The sequence below is a fragment of the Lytechinus pictus genome, chromosome 11, assembly GCF_037042905.1.
Source record: "Lytechinus pictus isolate F3 Inbred chromosome 11, Lp3.0, whole genome shotgun sequence".
NCBI classification, from domain to species: Eukaryota; Metazoa; Echinodermata; class Echinoidea; order Temnopleuroida; family Toxopneustidae; genus Lytechinus; species Lytechinus pictus.
The window spans coordinates 6,396,726-6,419,143 of record NC_087255.1 but is presented as its reverse complement, the minus strand read 5'-3'; the positions used below and the strand labels follow the sequence as shown (position 1 = coordinate 6,419,143).

Genomic DNA, 22,418 nt, shown 5'->3' with positions numbered 1-22,418 from the left:
AATGCAACTTGGAAAATCATTAAAGAGGTAATGGGAACAAAAACAGATTCCCCTCCTACTGATGATATGACTCTTAACGGTTTTAAAATTGACTCTTCCCTTCAAGCAAATTCATTTAATTCATTTTTCACAAATATCGGACCCGAACTTTCAAGCAAAATTAATAGCCCTAATGCGCGTTTTACCGACTATCTCCCCGAACCTAATCCACACTCTATATTTTTTAACCCTACGGACCCAACTGAAATTATCAATATTACACGGTCTCTTAACAGTTCAAAATCGCATGGACATGATAGAATTAGTATGTCTCTTTTAAAAGAAATAATTCACCCACTTGCTAATCCTCTTAGTAACATTTTTAATAAATCATTATCACAAGGAGTATTTCCTGACTTATTCAAAATCGCCAAAGTAAATCCAATTTTCAAAAAAGACAATCCTCATGAAATTAATAATTATCGCCCCATTTCTCTTCTCCCAACTATATCAAAAATCTTAGAAAAAATAGTATATAACAGACTTAATAAATTCATCAGCAAACACAATCTGCTAAATTCTAATCAATATGGCTTTAGGAAAAATTACTCAACAAACTTGGCTTTAATCCAAATCTATGATAAAATTAAAAAAGGCCATTGCAAATAAAGAACATGTCATTGGCATATTTTGTGACCTTAGTAAGGCATTTGATACACTTAATCACGACATTCTACTCTCAAAACTTAATTATTATGCACTCTTAAAAATGTTGGGCAACATACGGTCCACACAACAATTGGTTAAAACTTTATCCAATTCTGGGTAGTTTTACACCAATACTGTGTAGTTTTCACCCAAAGCACACATTATTGGTGTAAAACTACCCAGAATTGGATAAAGTTTTAACCAATTGTTGTGTGGACCGTATGTTGCCCAACATTTTTAAGAGTGTGGCGTACGAGGTCAATCCCTCCTTTGGTTTAAAGATTACTTAAGAAATCGAAAACAATACGTCGCATTTAATGGTTATGACTCTGACTCACTTTTAGTTCGTTGTGGTGTCCCTCAAGGCTCCATATTAGGCCCACTATTATTTTTACTATATATCAATGACATTATTAATACATCATCCATTTTATCTTTTGTATTATTCGCCGACGACACAAATATTTTTTTTTCTCATACAAATCCTACTTCGTTATACAATATTTTAAATCATGAAATAAACAAAGTATCACAGTGGTTCAAAGCTAACAAATTATCTTTGAACACACAAAAAACTCACTACATATATTTTAAACATCACTCTCATATTTCTAAATCTAACACTCAATTTCACCTACAGATTGACGGCAAATCATTAGAACGGAAAACTCACTCTAAATTTTTAGGGGTTATCATAGATGAAGCTTTATCTTGGAATGAGCATCTGCACCATATTACAATGTGTATTTCGAGAAGCATTGGAATTATTTCTAAGTTAAAATTTATTTTGCCTCTTAAAACTTTATTCCTATTGTACAATTCCTTAGTACTCCCGTATATTACTTATTGTAACGTTGTTTGGGCTAATTGTGGCTCAACAAAGCTGACTTCTATTTTCAAATTACAAAAGAGAGTTGTTCGCATTTGTACAGGATCTCATTACTTGGCTCACACTGATCCATTATTTTTCAAACAGAAAACACTAAAAGTTGCCGACTTGTATACTCTTCAAGTAGCTATCATTATGTTTAAGTATATTAATAACCTACTCCCTTCGTCTTTTGATGATATGTTTAAGTTCAATAGTTCTGTCCATACCTACCCAACTCGTACATCTGGAAACTTTCATCTCACAAACCCCAGACTGTTAATTACCTCTAAATCAATTCGACATCATGGTCCAGACATTTGGAATAATCTTGCAGAAAATATTAAATCTTGTTCCACTTTATACTCTTTAAAATCAACTGTTAAAAGAAATATCATTCGATCTTATTCATCCCAACCTTCAAATTAATCCTCATTTACCACTATAAATTAAATAAAAAATATAAATTCTACAGCTATCTTCTGCACCCGCACCTGCACCTGCATTGCACCCTCTTGTTCAGTAATTATACCAATCATAGTCACGAACCCTTTTTATGAGGCCGCCATCAATTACAAGCTTAACCGCTCACGATGGCGGTCTCCTGCGTTCATTTAAATTTTGTTAATGTTCCTTTTTTATTATCAAAATGTGAAGTATATGCCCACACCATTTTTTCCTTCAAATTATGTATTATGTTTATATTGTATGCATTATGAATTATTTTGTATATTACAAACAATGTAAATATTTATGATAATGTATTGTGAACGCAGAAATAAAAATAAAACAAAAAAACAAATACTGAATTATTATGTTTGTCTCGCCTGCATAGTAGAGCGAGACTTTTCCGACGGTGGCGGCGTCGTCAATATTGTAATCTTAAATGGGAATCCAGCCTTGATCATTAAATGTGTTGGAAAGGAGAAAAATAAATAAAACAGAATGGTGAAAGTTTGAAAGAAATCACACAAACAAGAAAGTTTTGGCTGCTTTAAAATTGAGATCCCTAATACTATGTAGATTTCAAATTGGCAACTGCATAAGTCATGTAAGTGAAATATGACAAGGGGCAAGGACAACTTTCCAGTGGCGTACCTTGGATTTTCCACAGGGGGGGGCAAATTCGACCGCCAAAAATTTGACATGCAAAAAAAAAAAAAAAAGGGTCTTCAACCACAAATAAAGGATTTCGTACCAGAAAAAAATTTGACAAGCAAAAAAAAAAAAAAGGTCTTCAAGACCCGTCAGGGGGGCAGGGATATGTCCCTTGCATGGGTTGTGACTCGTCAGGGGGCAGTATGCCCCCCCCCGTAGGTACGCTAGTGCAACTTTCCCATAGGCCACGTGCTTAATTATCAGGGATTTGTGGTTTTCTCCTAAGTATGTAACCCAGGTAGTATATTGTTTTATGTCCTCGTAATAATTTGAATTAAAACTTTAGAAAAATTACATTTTAGCCATTTTATGTATTGGAGTACATGGAAGAGTAGTCCTTGCCTTACATCACTATGACATCCGGCCAATTTGAAGTCTCCAGCATGAGTATAGTGATTACCAATATTTCAACTTTTAAAAATTCATAACTTTTTTATTGTTTGTCCGATATTTTTCAAACTTTCACTAATCAACTTGTCTGATTTTTATTTTTCCTCTAAAAACAAGTATTTCTTTGTGTTGGATTCCCCTTTAATCAAGGTTTATTTTTTGGAATGTCATCATAACTTAGAAAGTATAAAGACCTATAGTTCGCGAAAGACATAAGGTTAATCAATTTTCAAGTCACAAGTTTCAGGTCACAAGACCAAGGTCAAAGGTCATTTAGGGTCAGTGAACTTAGACCATGAACCAACATCGAAATCTTAACCAAGGTTAAGTTTTTGAAATATCATCATAAGTTTGAAAGTATATGGATCTACTTCATGAAACCTGGACATAAGAGTAATCAAGTATCAGTGAACAACTTGCGTGAGTTTCAGGTCACATGACAAAGGTCATTTAAGGTCAATGAACTGTGGCCCTGTTGGGGTGTTTGTTGAATGCCATAACTTTGGAAGTTTATGGATCTAGTTCATAAAACTTAGACATTAAAGTGAACATTCTGCGTGAGTTTCATGTCACATCACCGAGGTCAAAGGCCATTTAAGGTCAATGAACTTTGGCCATGTTGAGGGTATTTTGTTGAATTGCCATCATATTTGAAAGTTTATGGATCTAGTTCATGAAACGTGGATGTAAGGGTAATCAAGTATCGCTTATCTTCTTGCAGTAGTCTGAGGTCACATGATCAAGGTCAAATGTTATTTAGTGTCAATGAACAGAGTATTTTATGAGTGGTGTTTTTTTGTGAATAATTATTCAATAGTTGTTTTCAAAGCCAGCTCTGTTATAATTGAATCGTGTGATGCAGGCGAGACTGCTAGAAGCATATCACGTGTTTTATTCAGTTTTCATCTATGCGGATATGGGTTTCGTTTAATATAGGGTGATTCCATACGTGTCGTACGGGACATTTCGACAACATTATTAGCAGACTGCTTGAGCAATAAATTTTTAATTTTTTGTCAATGATTAAGTTATAGTCGGTAGTCATGTGGAAAACTGATAACCAACCCAAAAAATGATTATGGGTGAAAATGTTGTGTTTCGTATACGGGACTCATAAATGTCCTGTACGACACTCAGCACATTCACCTGTAATTCACCCATGGACAACATATTTTTATTGGTTGTTATTTTTTTTTTACATGGCTACCCAGTAGTACTTCATTATAACCACACAAAAAATTAAGTTTCTTATTAGTTTGGATAGCAGGTTCAAAAATGTGAAAATGGCTGATTTTTCTAGCATGGAATCGCCCTATATATTTAGTCATGGTGAATCTATATATTGCTTTTATTGTGCAAGGTCCTCGGTGACAGCAATCTGTAATCTGGAAAGGCTATAATGTTGAAATAAACTGGATAGAAATAAATAAGTATACCAATCTATGGACAATCGTGTAGATCTAATTCGCAATCTGAAAGTTAATTTATTTGCCTGTCGGAAGTGTGTAGTGCATGTCAGTGCTGTCTGAATCGGTTATTGCAACGCCATCTGCCGTAACACAATGATCAAATTACAACAACATACACGACAATCCTGTAAATAATTCCTCTCCTCTCTGCGAAAAGGACGTCATTGATAGGGGAATCAAATTAAAAACAGTATAATTATCATTGTTTGATAATTTAAAGACTTTAAACCATGTATGCTGTATTCACTGGTGTATGGCTTGGGGCTGACCCCAAAATTTCCACGACCGATAAATTAAAGAGAAAATTGAGGAGGAAAGAAACGGAAGGAAAGGTAAAATATGATATTGATTTCTATATCATTATGTCAAGTATATCACATAAATCGTTCTCAAGGATTTTCGCTCGCTCGCGGCTTTTGAAATAATTGAATTATAGTCACATTACCCCCCCCCCCCCCCCATTCCACTTCAGCTGTTAAAGTAGGCTGGGCTGCCCGCTTGGGGGGGGGGGGGTGGGAACAATGTGACTTGTGTGAGTCCCTCTATGTTTTGCTTTTAGGAAAGAAGCTTCTCTCACAATTGTCCAAACTATTATACGCCTTTTCGGAGGGTATGCACCTGGGTATTTGCTGAGAGGGCAAAATGGCTTGTCTCTTCCCCATACATTTCCTCCCTCATTTCTTTGCTTTCTTCCTCCTTTATTATTCTCCATATTTTTGTTTTACATCACTTGAAAAGCCCTTGGAGGGGTCGCCCCCATCCCCCGATAATATACCCCCATTGTGTGCGTTTGTCACCCCCCCCCCCATACAGGAGAACTCGTGTCTGAATCACATTTTCTATCATTTTTTGTTTTTATTTTTTTGAAAAATCCAGAAATCTACCAGCTTTTGTTAGAAAAAAACAATTCATGCAAAATATCGCCAAATTTGTTGGTTTTTACTGATATTGTAAAAAAAAAATAGTAAGAACTGCACGGGTCGTGTAAATAACAGTTTTCACCGTATTGCTGATTGATGAGGATTCCTTTAGTGACAACCCGACGTCTTCTTGTTAGGTCGCTTTGTAAGGGCCAAGATCATCTACCCTAATATAAATAGACATTGTTTTGAAAGTAATCGGATTCGAATTCTAAGATCGCGCTGAGAAGTATCGCACATAAATCAGCGAGCTGTGTCTTGAATGTGTATTGCCCTTCAATGATAATATAAGTTTATAATTATAAAAACGTAGTATAACCTATAATGAAAATGCACACCTATCAATTTTTTCTTGTTTTCCTGTCAATTTCCAGTACTGGTTCCCTTTTCAATTACTCAAATCATTTGTTTATATTGTCATCGTATTGCAGTTTAACAATGTCGACTTGATATGTGTTGTATATAATTGTGTTCTTTTGATTGTTTTATGTATATAATTATGTATTGTGCAGGGCCCTGGTTGACAACAAGTGTCTAAATCACTGAACAGGCTACCCTGGGTAAAGAAGACAATAAAATGAAATAAAATGAAATGAATTTAATATTTTCCATTAATTTCGGCGAAATAGTATGCAGTGAACGAAAAATACCTTTATATATAATGTTTTCCCCGTCTTTTATTATGTTTTATTATTTGAAATGATAATGATATTTATCTGCTCCAACTAGGATGTTGAATTGTAGGATAGACTAAACACATCAAATCAAACCAAATCAATTTACTGAAAGAAAAATCCACATTTTCAGAATATCATCAATACATATAGAAACTATAATTACGTTGCTGCCCGCATTGCTGTAACCTGTTTTTTTTTTTTTTTTTTTTTTTTTTTTTTGGGGGGGGGGGGTTACAAAAGGGGTGGGAAGAGGGGCGGCGGCTACCACCCTCTTTCACCGTTGCACCTGTGCGGAACGTTTACCTTTCCGCAATGGGGTCATATAGCAAAAAGTCATATTGTTAGCATTGAGGCAAGAGTGTGGTATTGAAGACTAGAAGTGGTGTTGACACGGGGTCAGTGCAGGGGGCAGGTAGGGAGGCACTATAGGCCCAAGGGCAAGTGCGGCGGGGAAAAGGGCAAGACATGGGTCGTTTCACACTATAAACTAAGCTCTCTAATGAAATTAAAGGTAAAGTCGACGTCCGTGACATTACACACCAATTAAGATATCGGTGTACTTGTTAAGGGGGTCAATTCAACGAAAACTTGTCAAGGCCAGGGTATACCGTTTTGTTTCCAGTGAAGGGGTGCATTTTCAGAACATGGAAAATACTTAAGGGCCCGGTTAAGGGTGCTTTACGAAACCCCATGGTCACGCATGGTATCCACTCGTGGAAGAGCCCCCCCCCCCCCCCCGGGGGGGGGGGGGACTACACTTTTTTGTCCTCAAAGAGACCGATTAGGATCCTCCTAATACAATCCTCCTTGTGTCATATATTAGGAGGATTGTTGTTTGCTTCAGATGTTTGCATATTATTTGACTGATGGATATGTATGTATGTATTTCATTATTATTGTTTTAAATCCATATTTCAGTAATTGTCGTAGTTTATACTTTTTGTTTCAATATGTTAATGTTTTATACTTACTATAGGACCCCATTGGAAATAAGCCTTTCGGCTTTCATGGGCTATCCTGTCAAGGTATTCTTCAATTTTTATTGTAATCTCCTGTGATATTCTTGACGAATAAAATCAATCAATCAATCAGACTGGACTTCTGCATGGTAAGAGGGGGTGCCTTGAGTGACCACATCTAAAAGGGGATGTCCCCCTTTGGTCTTCCATTTTATTTATCAGTATTATCTAGGGCCTGTACCGTGAATATGAACTAGCAATTCCCTTAATTGGTCCATTTTGCTTCATAATTGCTTGGTTATTTTGAAGTTTTAAGTGGGAGGGAAGGGGGCCGGTGTAGATCGAGTTCCAATGAGACAACCGATCAGGCCGCCGTATTTTCCACATAATTAACTTAGGTCATATTAATTTCTCATGAATTCAACGTATAAAATAGTCACTCGACAGCATAATTTATCTCATATACGTGTGTGTTGATAAAATGAGGGTAGGCCTATACTCTCCCAGGCAATTATAAACGCTGTAGCAATTCCCTGACTACACTATGGAACGATATAGTCAATCACTCAATAGCGCTTCCTCATAAATCATAACGGTTCACTCAAGCTCATTCACGGTTGTTCTTTTTGAACAGATATGCACTTCCGCATTCAATTGAAAGTTCAATTGATAAATGTGTACCGTAAATCCCGTTGTAAAATCGCGACAAGGCAATCATACTCGTGAAACGCATGCCATACGACTATTTTCGCCTGTTTTATTGGAATTTCAATGGGAAAATGTCTTGGGGGAAACAACGCTCACCGGCCATGAGGATACCGGAACGAAGGAGGCGATCATTCATATATGATGATTTCTTGTGTTCGGTTAGTGTCATTTAATCGGAAAATAAATGCGGATTTGATCAACAAGTGTTGTGCGGGTGTCGTGATTTCGCCGGGCCAGGACCATGCGTGTCCGATACGCTGCGAGACCCCGGGGAGAATGTTCCCAACTCGTGGGTACGAAGCGCTGCGCGGGGGTGTTTTGAAAAAAAAAATGGTATCACTTCAATGCGTGGTTAGCTGTTTCGGTCCTTGAGTCCTTTCAAGTACTAAGCTCCCCCTTTCTTCCTCAGCGAGATAATACGTCAAAAGACAGCACTGCACAAAGAGAAAGTAACTGAATGAAAGAAATGTGAAGTGATTAAATCCAATAGATTCCCCCTTGCCCGCTATCATGCCTTTGCAAGCGTGGACAATAGTATTAGTATTGATTTCTTTTCTCCGTGTACTGTTCGTTCATAATAGAGAAAGTAGCTGCGCTTATATAAACTTCATCATTTTATTCCTAAGTAAAGTGCGAAATGTAATAAATGTGACTTATTTCATTGGTTATGGAAATTATATATATTTGTGACGAAGAGGTAAGATCATGAATTACTTATTGGGTTGACCACCAGTTAGAGAGTTGAATTTATAAACATGTGTGCGAGTATAACTTGGTTGTGTTTTCTTGTTATTCTTCTTGGCAGGAAAATCGCGGGGAGTCAGCGGCGGGGTCGGGGATCTTCTACCCCATATCGTCGGGGTCGCACAGCGTTGGAAACCCACCAGAAAGCCCGCGCCCCAACCACCACCACCCGTTTCACTTTCACCACCATCATCATCATCACCATTCGAGGGACAAAGATCATATTAGTGGACTCAATCCCCACCCCGGTGGTGAAATCATGTTAAAACCAAACTCTTTAAAAATAGGCCCGCGGATAGAAGTGACAGATTCCACGGATTCACTGGACAGGGAGGTGGAATGCCTCAGTTCTCGGTAAGTGGATGTTAAAATTGTTTATATTCATTATATTAAATCTTTGTGATTATGATTATTAAATTATGTTATTATTATCACCATTCCTTGTTATTATAATTGTATATCATCATCATCATTATTATTGTTTTCATCGTCATCATTATTTTTATTATTAGTAGTAGTAGTAGTTGTAATAGTAGTACTACTAGTAGTAGTACTATTATCATCATCATTAATATTAATTATCATCATCATTATTACTATAATTACTACAACTACTACTACTACTACTACCACCACCACCACCACTACTACTACTACTACTACTACTATTACTACTACTACTACTACTACAACTACTATTACTACTCCTTCTACTACTACTATTATTATTATAATTGTTATTAATTAATTATTATTAAGACTACTACTGTTACGTCTACTACTACAAGTACTATGACTGCTTCTGCTACTACTACTACTACCACCATCAACCATCATATTATGAGTGATAATTATCATTGACTGTGTTATAGTGATAATATTTCTACATAAACTGCTTTCATATACAGTACATGTTATGTAGCTGTTACGTCTTTACCTTCAACTTGTTTGATTTTACTATTTTCAGTCAGACCGCAGGTCCCTATGCTAATGAGCAAAAAGGCCAGATTCATCCAAATCATCTCGTGGCTGAATCCTCCTCCTTGCAAAATCTCATGATTCGTGAGATTTTCTTTCTCCAATAATATACCTGTTTTAACCTCTAGTTAAATGAAATATCATTGCACCATCAGATAGAGTAAATGTTATTCTTTCACATTGGTCATTTATTTTGTATACAATAGTTTGAGAAAAAGTGAATTTCTGGCCTGAAAATGTGCCTCAAAACTGAATTTTCTTCCTCTGTTTTCTTCTGCAAATTGTGCAAAACTTTTTATTTTGAGCCTCAATGATATATATATCACCATAAAGCTGAACTTCTGTACTTTCTCACAATGCCACTCTTGATATGCGGCACCTTTTAATCGGGTCAAGATCACACTTTTCCCACCAAGGTACAAGACGAGATTTCTGAAATTTTGTACTTGCATGAAATCCATAGTTCTGATTGGCTGGATAAGGTTCACAGAACAACAGGCGCGGGTAGTTTGAGGAGATTACCACATGGGAAGTGTGACCTTCCCATGAGCCCAGGCAGTGGAACCGTTGGAATTTGCCAGTGTGTGGTCCCTTTGACCAATCAGAGTGCAGTATTCTTGTTTTCAAGCTGCTTTATGTACTTGGACAATAAAAAGTGTGATCTTGACCTGATTAAACCAATTCTTATTTTGAAACATATACCATTTTAAAGCATACATATTCAGCTTTATCATGATATAAAAATCATTTGGGCTCAAACAAAAATAAAATGTTAAAATAGCAGTTTTTGTCAGGTGAAAATAATTATTTTGTAGCATATTTTAGATCACAATTTTAACGTATATTACAAAATCTTTGAATAAATTCAAACACATGACCTAAAAGAATGATTCTTCTTCTTTACAATGATACCAGAATCATGAAATTCGATGCACAATTAAAGCAGCAATGACAGAATGAAAAGAGGTGTTTTGGTTCGCATCAAGCTCATTAAATATGCAAAACTTCTCAAGTCATGAATATCACTTGGACCCCTGTTACACATGCGTCGGCTTTCAAAGCCGGCCCCGGAGGCGGCCTCACGCCTGCAATTTGAAGCCGCCTCAAAATCATCAAACCCCTGTTACACATAGTCTCGGGCCCGCAATTTTGCGTCTACACATAGGCCGGCCTCACGTCGCCTTTTCACGAGCTGACGTTGGGGCGCACTTCATGTAAACAAACGCTTAATATTTTCGCGCGGTTTGCAGGTCTTTTTAATTGCATTGGATCTCATCGACATCGCGACCGATCCGTACACATATCTTACCTCCATATTTTGTTTATATAATTGCATTATGAAGGTTAAGAATATCGTAACTATTATTTCTGATCGAAGGAGGGAATTTCGACGTGCTCAAAAAAGGCGATTCCGGGAGTTTGAAGCACGTCGTCGGCGAGTACGGTACTATTTTTTGTTATGTGCTATAACGTTTGCCTGCACCGTGGAAAGGAGTGTGTGGATGAAGGAGCGATCTGGACATTTCTGGGAGAGGATAGTGGAAGGGAGATTCACGGCAAGAGATTTTCGTGAAAATTTCCGTGTGAACAAGTCGACATTTGATTTTCTGTGTGGTGAGCTAGCACCGGCTATTCGTCGCCAAAACACACGATGGCGTAAAGCAGTTTGTGTCAGAAAGAGAGTTGCCATAACTCTGTGGCGTTTATCCACAAACTGCGAGTATCGAACAATCGGGCATCTTTTTGGGGTAGCGAGATGTACCGCCAATGTCATCGTCAACGACACCTGCCTTGTAATTGTACAAGAACTAATGAGAAGATATATTACCTTTCCTTCTGGAGATAGATTACGGGCAACTGTTCAGGGGTTCGAGGACATGGGGTTTCCCCAAGTTGCAGGTGCCATTGATGGAACCCATATCCCTATAATTGGACCTGTTAATTACCATGCTGATTATCATAATCGAAAGGGATGGTACTCTGTCATTCTCCAGGCAGTTTGTGACCATAAGTACATGTTCACAGATATCATGGTAGGATGGCCAGGACGCTGCCACGATGCCCGGGTGCTGGCAAACTCTTCTTTTCACCGAAGAGCGGAAAATGGAGAACTGCTTCCAAATGTACGTTTACTTTTAAATCTAATTTATAAAACTTGAATTAAATTTCATTTTATTATTAAAGATTTAAGCCACAAAAGATTATGATAGACTACAATCATTTAAAATCTCATAGATCTACAAGTCAATAGTAACATGCACATTTCATTTTTTTAAAGGGATAATATAAACAAAGGATTTAAAACAATAAATAAACCTAGAGAAATCAAGCCTAGAATAAGGGTAGATCTTCTTTTAAAATTTCATAAGTAATAATAGGCTACCATTAGTTTGCTCCACCTATTCATCTAAAAACACTGAGGTTTGTGTGATTTTGATATTTCATCAGCAGGGCCATAGCCAGTGTTTGATGTTTGGGGGGCACATACATGTAATTGATCAACGTCCTGGGGAGGGGTCTATAAGGATGGGTGTGTGATCTTGGGGGGGGGGGGCACGTGCCCCCCCCCCCCTGGCTACGGGCCTGCATGTTCATCAGCATGATCAATGTGTATTTTAATGAATTAATTTTAATATATATTTTTCTAAACATCTTCATGATATTAAAATAGACCTCTACTTAGTATTGATGTTATTAATATTATTAAATGATTATATTTCATTATTATCATTTTCAATACATTGTTTTTGACCAGATGACAAGAAACATCAATGGCCAAGATGTTCCGCTGATGATACTTGGGGACCCTGCCTACCCACTGCTGCCATGGCTAATGAAAGGTTTTGCCGATAATGGTCGTCTGACTGAAGATCAGACTAACTTTAACTACAGGCTCAGCAGGGCGAGAATGGTCATCGAAGGTAGTTTTGGTAGACTGAAGGGGCGATGGAGATGCTTATTGAAGCGCAATGACAGCGCTCTTGAGAACGTAACTAATATTGTTGGAGCGTGTTGTACCTTGCATAACCTTTGTCAGATGCAGTCCGATGAGCCAGATGACGAGTGGCTTGATGTTGCTCATGAATTACGAGAGTTTCAGCCACCTTGTCCTTTGCCAAATCAAAGGCCTGCACCATCAGCATCTGTAGTGCGTGATGCTCTTGTTCAGTATGTTAGGTAACTTTTTTTATGCATTTCTTCAACCACTGTTAATGATATTCCACAGGTGTAAACAGAGCCTCAAATGAACTCATTCATTCGGTTAGTCAATGACCCCCCCCCCCCCCCCCCCAACCCCCGCCCTCATGATTGAAAATGTTATGTAGCCTCTGTTTTGTAATGTAAAACAGTTATCAAGAATAGAGTTTTCTCTCTTGGACATTTCTCTTTGTTTTTCCTTTTTAATTATTAATTTATGTTAATCATTCATAATAGACTATTGAGAAAATGCAAATCTGTTATTTTTTTATAATCCATTTTAAAGTAGATGGTTGGCCTTTTTGTAATGAATAATCTTTTTTTTTTTTAATAATATGCTTTTATTTCACCAAGTCATTTGTTTCATATTTTACTATACAGAGTGATGAAAAAGTAGTAAATTTAAGGTAGGCCTATGGCAGATAAGATTATCAGGGCCAGAAGATTGTCAATTAATTAGAATGATTTTTTTTTCTTCTTTGTATCAGTCTCTTTCCCAATCCATGGATACAGTAAGACTGGGTTTATGTTATTGTCAACCATAGCTGGGGGCTTTAGGTATGCATAGCAGAGGTTAATGTATGCACTGACATAGCAATGCATCTGACCAGTAGCATAGCACACTGCAATCTTCTTTTCATCTTGTGTTTCTTCCCTGTTATGACTGACATAAGTTTAAGTGTTTTAAAACCGAATATTCAAATTCAAATTCATTTGCCTATATGATCTACAAGTGATGAACACATTTTAACCATCTTATCCTGTGCCCATTCAAAAGCCAGTTTTGTGTTATGTTATTTCATTTGAGGTAAAATGCAGTTGTATTGTTATTTTTTCAAGCAAATATAGTGCCAGAAGCATTATTTTTTTTCTTGTTGTCCATGTGACTTTCTTGCTATTTCATCAATGCGATAATTTATATCAATCATTAATCTTAAAAGATGCACTTTAAACTTGACACCAGCATGCCTCATCATGGGAAGATGAATTAATTTTGTTTAGGGTTATGTAGGTCAAAGGACACAGAGGTTAATACACATGAAACATTACCTATTTGTAGTTCTTTTATCATAATATCTTGTACTATTTGCTTCTTGTATTCAATGTGCTAACAAGTATTCATTTGGAGAGGAATTTCAAACAAAGGTTACAGAGGTAAATGTATAATGTATATAAAACAATACCAGATAAACATGATTTATCTTCAAACCCATGTGGATAAGTAGTAATTGCTTGGGGGCAGGCGCAAGTGGTCATTATCTCTTTAGCTATGTGATTATATTGGATTGTATTCAACCACTATGAAATAGCTGTTTTGTACATATATGTCGTTTTTTCTTCTCTAACCACTTTTAGTTCAAAATTGTTAGGTATTTTCTGTGTATATGTTAAATACAACATGCCTCCGATAATGAATAAAAAGAAGAAAAAACATCAAGAATTCAGCTAAGGGTCTATCCTATTATTTCTGTATTATAACACTCTAAAAGCAAACCAATCTAAATTGGAATCAAATGGGGACATATTTGTTTCTATTCTTATTTAGAATAGATTCTATTCATCTTTTTCCTTCAGATTCTCTTCAATTCTGAGAATTTGAATAGAAACTAATATGTCCCCATTTGATTCCTATTCATATTTGATTAGTTTGTTTAGAAAACACATTAAGTACATGTCAGTGGCAGACACAGAAATCTTGGGGGGGGGGGGGGGTACCCCAGGTGTTATAGTTTGTCTTGTTGATGTCCATTTTTTTCTGGGGGGGGGGGCTGGAACATGTATCATTGTCCATTTAACATTGTAGAATCAAAAGGTAATATTTTTTATTTAAAAAAAATTTAAACAAATTATGAAGTATAAAGATACAGAATTTAAACAAAAAGTTTCATAGTACATGTACCAAAAAGGCAATTTAGGTCACTATATTACAACATTATTTTGACTGACATGGGGTGTAATATAGAATTTTGTTGGGCCTGTAAATGCTTAAATATTCCAAGAGGGACTATTTTTCTGCAAAGCATGTAGTGTTTGGAAAATGTGATGTTTTCCAAAGAGGAGAAATTAATACCCGAGATGCCAAGATATGTTATCTTTCAACTCTTGCAAGATGACATATGGCACCTCTATTATTATATTCTCTTAGGATTAAATCACACTTTCCTTGACTCTATAAGCTTTGCAAATACATGTATATATAAGATAGTCTTTTTTGTTAAAGAGCCGATTTGCTTTGAACGATCAAAATAACATCCATATTTTGTTTGCATTGTTTCGCAAATCCCCATGAAAAGCATGCTCAGCCAATCATTTGACTGGATCTAGGTAGACAATGTATTAACAGAGGTAAAGGTATAGGGTTAGGTCACACATGCAATCAGGCAAGAAGACTGGAAATATACCAAACAAATTATTTATTATTCAGAGAATAATGAACACGTACATAAAAAGTAAAACATAAAAGTGCAATATTTGCATAATGCATTCACAAAGTGCAATTTTCTTTACATAGTAACTGAAAAGTTATAAAATATACCACAATTATGTCCTGAGTTTAAATTAGTTGGCACTATCGAAAGGCAGACTTTGGTAACGTTTTATTGCCAATATACAGTTTCTTTCTTAATAAATACAAAGAAAAGGGGGGAAAAGTTTTTGAAAAGTACTGCAAATGCAATGATGACAAACAAAAATGTAGACATGTGTGATAAAATAGCAAATAGACTTTGAAACTTTGTGTGAATGCATATGTATATAACCCATCTTATACATGTAATTGCAAGATAACAAGTACTGACAAAAACAAACAGTTAAAAAATATAATACTTTACACTTTCAAGTTGTGACTCAACTTTCTTTGGCAATATCACATTGGTACAAAATGAGGGTTGGCAGCGTTTGATATAGATCTTATTTAAGAACAATAAAACATAGTCATTTGAAAGGTATGTATATAATAGAAGATCAAAATAAAAATGGAATGTTTATATATATATACTGTATATGTACAAAAGTTCACATGTAGAAATGTGTGCTTAAATAGCAAACAGACTTTGTAACTTTGTGTGAATGCATATACCTGTTTTATACATGTACAGAAATTGCAAGATAACAAGTACTAACAAAAAGAGCAGTTAAAAAATATAATACTTTACACTTTCAAGTTGTGACTCAACTTTCTTTGGCAATATCAAATTGGTACAAAATGAGGGCTGGCAGCATTTGATATAGATCTTATTTAAGAACAATAAAACAGTCATTCGAAAAGGTATGTATATAATAGAAGACAAAATAAAAATGGAATGTTTATATATACTGTAGATGTACAAAAGTTCACATGTAGAAATGTGTGCTTAAATAGCAAATAGACTTTGTAACTTTGTGTGAATGCATATGTATATAACCTGTTTTATACATGTACAGTAATTGCAAGATAACAGGTACTGACAAAAATGAGCAGTAAAAAGATATAATACTTTACACTTTCAAGTTGTGACTCAACTTTCTTTGGCAATATCAAATTGGTACAAAATGAGGGTTGGCAGCGGTTGATATAGATCTTATTTAAGAACAACAATAAAACATAGTCCATTCAAAAGTTATGCATAGAATAGAAGAAAAAATAAAAATGAATGTTTATATACAGATGTACAAAAGTTCCAATAGCAAGTAAATGGTTACTTGATGTAAAAAAGAACTACATAAAAACAAAGTTATATGTTTATAAAAATCTATAAGTGCTAAGAACAAAAAGTACTAACATCTACAATTTACATGTAAATTCCCTTGCCCTTGGCAATGATTCTGGCAGCACTGAGATGGATGGCTAAGTAAAAACAAGGGTTTCAGCATGGCAAGAGTACAGGTGAATGATATGCAGCAACAAGTACTGAGGAAAGAAATTGTGATGAACAAAAATCCTGAAAAGTGTCATCTCATATGACAAATACATGTTTACCACCGTGGGAATTCCAAACACACACACTCCTCCACTTGAAGAATGCATTATGTTTGTAACAATTACAGTGGAGTGTAATCGTGATTGTAGGGCCAGGAATTTGGAGACCGCTCTGGACCGGACTGGGAGTTGTTTCCCTGTTGCTGCCACATTGAAGTTGACGACTGCCGCATACCAGCCATTAAGGCCTGAAGCATTTGGAGTTGATGCTGTCTATCACGTTCTTTTTCTTGCTCTCTATGCTCCCTCTCTTCTCTTCTCCTCCTCTCCTTCTCCTCTAGTTTTTTTTCTTCAGTACGCTGTGCCTTCATTAGGAGCTCACGCTCCCACTCCATTTGGCGCTGCATGAACCGATCCTCCCTAGCATTGAAGGCATTTGTACTGTCCTCCTCCAGTGTCTTTATCTCCTTGGCTATCAGTCCGAAGGACTCCTGCAGCTTTGATTTCTTCCGCTTTTCCCCTGTTATGAAGTAGGTAGTATAAAATACATCGTAAATAAAAAAAAATCAATCAAATGTGATAGCGGTAAGAAAGGTATACAATCATTTTATTTCTTTCAACTTGTTACACACATACTTTTCTGTATTTGACATAAGGCATGCAATATCACACTTCTAATAGCTAATACAACAAATCAAGTGAGAAAACCTTGAGTTGCAAAAAAAAATCATACTGCATGAAAGCAACATCAACGGGATGTAAAAGGCCCCTTTTCTTGAAAATTTGCTGAATCGAATTCAAATATCATATGAACTATAAATAAGCAAATGTATGGAAACAATCTGTTTATATTACCAGTTGCCTTACGTCCATTAGCAGATGATGTTGAAGGTCCCTCTAGATCCTCCGGTGGAAAATTGCCAACTAAAGAAAATGAGGGATAGAAAAGCGATTACAATAAGTGACTACAATAATAAACATTTCATTTTTATGCATAAAATGAAGGGGAACTAATTTTTATGTTGTTATGTGTCACTGAAGTAAAAACATTTTAAAACAAAGGCTAACTTTCAATACATTTTTATTTTATTAAATTCAAATCAGTTCCTTTCATATTACTCGGTATAAAATGATACATCAAGACAATATAATGATACCAATAATGTTTATTTTAAATGCTCACACTGAGAGGGTAAGAGCCAAAAAGGATTAGTCTTTATAATTACACATGTATATACAAATAAACATGTATATGTGATTACAAATGAAAAAAGGAAGAGGAATCCTTTACCCAATTCTGTTGGTGCTTCCACATCATTTTCCTCCAGTTCATCATCCGTTATACTTCTATCTTCTTCGGCTCCATCCTCCTCCTCCTCTCTCGGCAGTGAATCAGAGTCCACCGAGTCTAGCGACTCAGATTGATCCTCCTCCTCTGGTTGCGACGCCAGAATGGCAACTGGTGCAGTCTCTGGTCTGCCCCCAAAGATCTCCTGCAGTTCGCTATAGAATTTACATGTAATTCTCCCCCTGCCTGATCGATTGTTATTGTCCTCCGTCTTTCGGAAGGACGCTCTTAGTTGTTTAATTTTCCGCTTGATTTGGTCCTCTGCCCTTTCGAACCCCCTTTCTTTCATCAATTGGCATATCTTACGAAATACCGTTTTGTTCCTTACTGTGCCATCCATCTGTTCTTGAATGTTTTTCTCCCGCCAAATATTCAGGAGGCACAGCGTCTCCACATCTTCCCACAGACTCCCTCTCCCTGTTGGTGCCATTTTGATCTAAAATGAGAGAACAAATACAAATACAAATTAATAATGGTAACCACAAAGATTACGATGTGGTAAAATTATTATATAAAATTATGTGTAACATCTATTAATCACCTTTTAGGATTTTTGATCTTGTCAACAACTTCTCTTGTCAGGGGACAGTTGACATGAATATCATCAAAAATTCAAATTTAATGATTCAGATTGATCGACCACCTAGATATATGAAGGCCCTTCTCCCCCTGCTATGTAACATTTGATGATCGATGGACAAATTATTCCGCTAAAGTTCCATATGTACCCATCACTAAAATTGAATAAAACAATTGAAAAATATGGGTATGACTTAGAATGACATAACTAATATAAATAAAGTATACAAAATATGGGAAATCACTTTCTAAAATAACTATCTAGAAATCCATATAGTATACAAAATATGGGAAATAATATTCTAAAAATCTATCAAGTCCATCAAGATAAACTCCTACAGCTCGGCAACTAACACGTGGCCAGCCGCTGATCTCTGAATACCGGTGGAAGAAGAACTTATTCATACTTTATTTACAAGTTTCTTTTGTTATCATATCACGTGTTAATCTGTTAATGTATACAATTTTTAATACAATTTGCTTCTAGTGATAATTTTAGAGACGGTTTAATGATCATTTAGAGATGGTAGGCCTAGAGTGTTAATTATAGAGACAGTTAATACTATAATAGTAAGGTACGCAGAGTCTGTTACAGCTAGGGTTAGGGTTCGCAGACCCCGGCGTCCATCCTAGAGTACGCGGCCTCCTGATGACTTTGGTTGGTTAGGGATAGGACTTCGAAGTTAGAGTTGTGTATATTATTGTACTGTAATCTGTATTAACATTGTTTTATGCACTCACCGCTAGAATCTACTTATTTTAGTCTACTTCTTTTTTGTGGGGATTTTACAGGCAGACACTATTTTATATGTAGATCTAGACCCTACTCATTTGTTTCAATGTCTAGCGACATATTTCATGTCCAATTTCTGACTATGTGCGACTCCGACTGAGTGGATTATTGGCATTTGAAATAATTAATGGCAATTGTCTAGTTTCATGTCTCATGGCCTGGCCTGCCCCTGGCCATGCCTTCAAAATCAAAGTTAAATACTTCATCAAGTTCATGCCTCATGATCATGATGACTTTGTTTGAGGCATAAGATGATGTATTAACTCTGACAGTCTGACTCCGAGTCTGATGATGATGAGTCATAATTTCATAATCATATGAGAAAAATTATGACGGCTCATGATGTATGGCACTCCTGTCCAGGCTATTGTTTTTAGTCTGTCTATTAGTATTGATAAATTATCATCGCCAACAAAAAAATAATGATCATTCTTCAGATGGTGCAATCACAGTAGCGATGTATTTAAAAACATCGAAATAAACAGGAAATGATCAGACGATCGAAAATCATAATTCCCAAACCCACAGAAATATAGGGATGGGACTGAATTACAAGTCACCATCACTCATCAGTTCTGTTCGGAGAAAATACCAGGAATAAACGGTTTAAACTTTTAGCCCACCAGTACAGAATATGTCGTGTCTTAGTGCAGGCTGCTGGATATGAGGAAATTAAAATTTAAAGCAATAAATGATGAAAAACAATGTAATTTTACGCTCGGGGCGAGGCTTACCTATAATATATACTGCATGCCTGGTCCAAATGGCAAAAGCGCGCCCGGCCGATGCATTGTTGATGATGACAGGTCGCGTCACTTCCGCTTATAAGCCGGCGCCGAGTCCACTTTGGTGTTACACCTACCGATTGCGGGACTGAGTCCGGACTCGGGCCGGCCTCAAACCACATCCAGAGGTGGACTGAGTCCACCTGGCCTCAGTCCGGCCTCAGTCCGGCTTTTCAAAAAAAGTTGATGTTACACATACGTCGAGCCGCCTCCGGGGCCGGCCTCAGTCCACTTGCAAACGTATGTGTAACAGGGGTCTTGGATGAAAGAAGCCACTTTTTTGGGACCTGCCTACTGACTGTTTTCTACTTCTGTGGACTACATTAAAGTATTCTTTTTCTGTTTATTTTTTTGAAAGTACGGACTTGTTTAGTCATGAAAGAGATAAAGAGGGTAAATAAATCATTAAATTGAATGTACCAGTATTATGGCATCATTATGCTACAGTTTGTTTACACAAATACTTTATATGACTTTAAGTTCTTTTGGTAACATTTATTTTACAGTGAATGTGTGTGATGTGAGTTATAAAGAATGGTCTTGAGATATTCAAGGGGCCCCCAAAAAAGAAAGCGAGGGAGGAAGAGAGAAGGGGGGGGGGTGCCCAGTTGAAAACTTAAACATTGGATGATAATTTTAGATGATGATTGACTGCTTTAAAGCTTATTCAAATGTAATCTTTCTTTCTTTTATTTCCTGAAACTACTATGGTCTGAAACTAATCAATCTATATGTCAAGTTTAATTTTAAATTTAAAAAAAGGAGAGAAAAATCCAGTAGCGGAGGGGGAGGGGTCTTCTGAAGTTCTTATCCACCTCCCCCGCCCTCCCCAAAAATTTCTATAGTGTAGGTCTACAAAGTGTGTACCTTTATTTCTATTGTTCATATAGGTCAGATCAGACCTACATGTATGTAATGTTTACTTTTTGTATGATCTGTGGATATTGACATATCCTTTTTCAAATTGGTTTTGACATTTTGTGTATTATTTTTTCTTGTTATCTTTTTTTTTGCCAAACTTGGTCTTTGGACTGTATTCATGACATTCACCATAAGGCCTAATCACCATTCATGGATATTGGATGGACGTGCAAGTACCAGTATATACTTAGAGTATATTTGTATGGACCTTATGCATACATGTATGACATTATAATGTCATAGCGCCCTCCCTCAAAGGGTATTGGAATATGTGTAAGCAGAGTTGTCAAAGATGAGCCAGCTGTAGATCATTAATGCATGCAAGGTTACGGCTTTGTGTCCTCTAAGATCAGTGGCGAAACAGGGGTCGGTGGCCAGGGGGGGCAAGAGCCAAAAATTTCCCGGTCATATCATGGTATGAACAGGCGTAATGGTGTAATGAGGCGACGATTTTGAGAGGGCCAGATATTGTGAATCAGGCAGAATTTATCTTTTAAAAAAAATTGTGAGCGAGCGAAGCGAGCGAGCAAAAAATTTGACATTTTTAATAAAAAAAATCAAATTTTGGGATCGATTTTGACATGATATCCAGATAATAATATATTTCACTCTTCTCTCTTTCCATTCCTTTTTTGTGGTCTTTATGCCTTTGTAAACATGATTCTTTGCAGCAGTAGCGTGAAGAGTAAAAAAACGAGAGGCGCAGTATGGCGCAAGTGCTAAAAAGCTGCTTAATATATGTCCCGAGCGAAGCGAGCGAGAATAAAAATCACATTTTCATGAGAATTTAACTTTGATCCTACAATTTTCCTTAGCTTTTCTTTCCTCCTTTTTTTCTTGGTTGTAGAACTTTTTGGGGCCATGGCCCAACCCTTCCATATTCATATACGGCAGTGCTTTGCGGTTGGGGTCCGTCTGGAGCCCCCGGAACTTCTTGATATCAAAGCCTTTTAAACCTCGCAGATTGCCGCTATTTTTAATCAAATCACGAGTATATATATACAGAATATAGCTTTTACTCAACACATTTATTCAACCCAGTTGAACCAAATATTTTAAGGGGGCAAAATATAGCAATTTGGGAAAATTTGTAAAAAGGCGCCAGCGAGCAAAGCGAGCTGGAAAAAAATGCCTATTGAAATTAAATTTGTATTATGTAATAACACATTTCATTGTTTCCATTCATTTCATTATACGTTGTCTCCTATAATTTCTTTTATTTCCTCTTGAGTGTGGAACCAAGACCCCCACCCCCCCCCCCCCCCACTTGTACGCCAGTGATTGAGTTTTTTACCTGGGAAAACTCTGGTAAAAACTGAAAACTAAGGTTAGTCTGAT

At 36.5% G+C, this 22,418-nt stretch overlaps 1 protein-coding gene and 1 long non-coding RNA gene across 3 annotated transcripts; one reads left to right on the top strand and one right to left on the bottom strand.

The window, feature by feature from the left end:
* The first annotated feature begins 11,550 nt into the window (after positions 1 to 11,550).
* LOC129270469 (uncharacterized) lies at positions 11,551 to 14,197 on the top strand. Its single transcript, XR_010295083.1, has 2 exons — positions 11,551 to 11,681; positions 12,314 to 14,197. It is a non-coding gene; the product is annotated as an uncharacterized LOC129270469 (long non-coding RNA).
* Positions 14,198 to 15,153: 956 nt separating this feature from the next.
* Positions 15,154 to 20,907, bottom strand: LOC135155942 (trichohyalin-like). 2 transcript variants are annotated; one of them, XM_064106518.1, is made up of 4 exons: positions 20,109 to 20,294; positions 17,946 to 18,438; positions 17,510 to 17,578; positions 15,154 to 17,174 (listed from the first exon to the last, which is right to left on the bottom strand). In XM_064106518.1, the coding sequence occupies exons 2-4, from the start codon at positions 18,430 to 18,432 to the stop codon at positions 16,777 to 16,779; spliced, it is 954 nt and encodes a 317-aa protein (XP_063962588.1). In that variant the 5' UTR covers positions 18,433 to 18,438; positions 20,109 to 20,294; the 3' UTR covers positions 15,154 to 16,776. The 2 variants fall into 2 exon arrangements, with proteins under 2 accessions (XP_063962588.1, XP_063962589.1); XM_064106519.1 differs by having other exon boundaries at positions 17,946 to 20,907.
* Between the last annotated feature and the right edge of the window lie 1,511 nt (positions 20,908 to 22,418).

Excerpts from the sequence above, each read along its gene's own strand:
- LOC135155942 (XM_064106519.1), bottom strand. The coding sequence starts at position 18,432 with ATGGCACCAACAGGGAGAGGGAGTCTGTGGGAAGATGTGGAGACGCTG. Across the intron at positions 17,579-17,945 it reads GGAAGCACCAACAGAATTGG|TTGGCAATTTTCCACCGGAG; the intron begins GTAAAGGATTCC and ends CATTTTCTTTAG. Across the intron at positions 17,175-17,509 it reads TAATGGACGTAAGGCAACTG|GGGAAAAGCGGAAGAAATCA; the intron begins GTAATATAAACA and ends ACTTCATAACAG.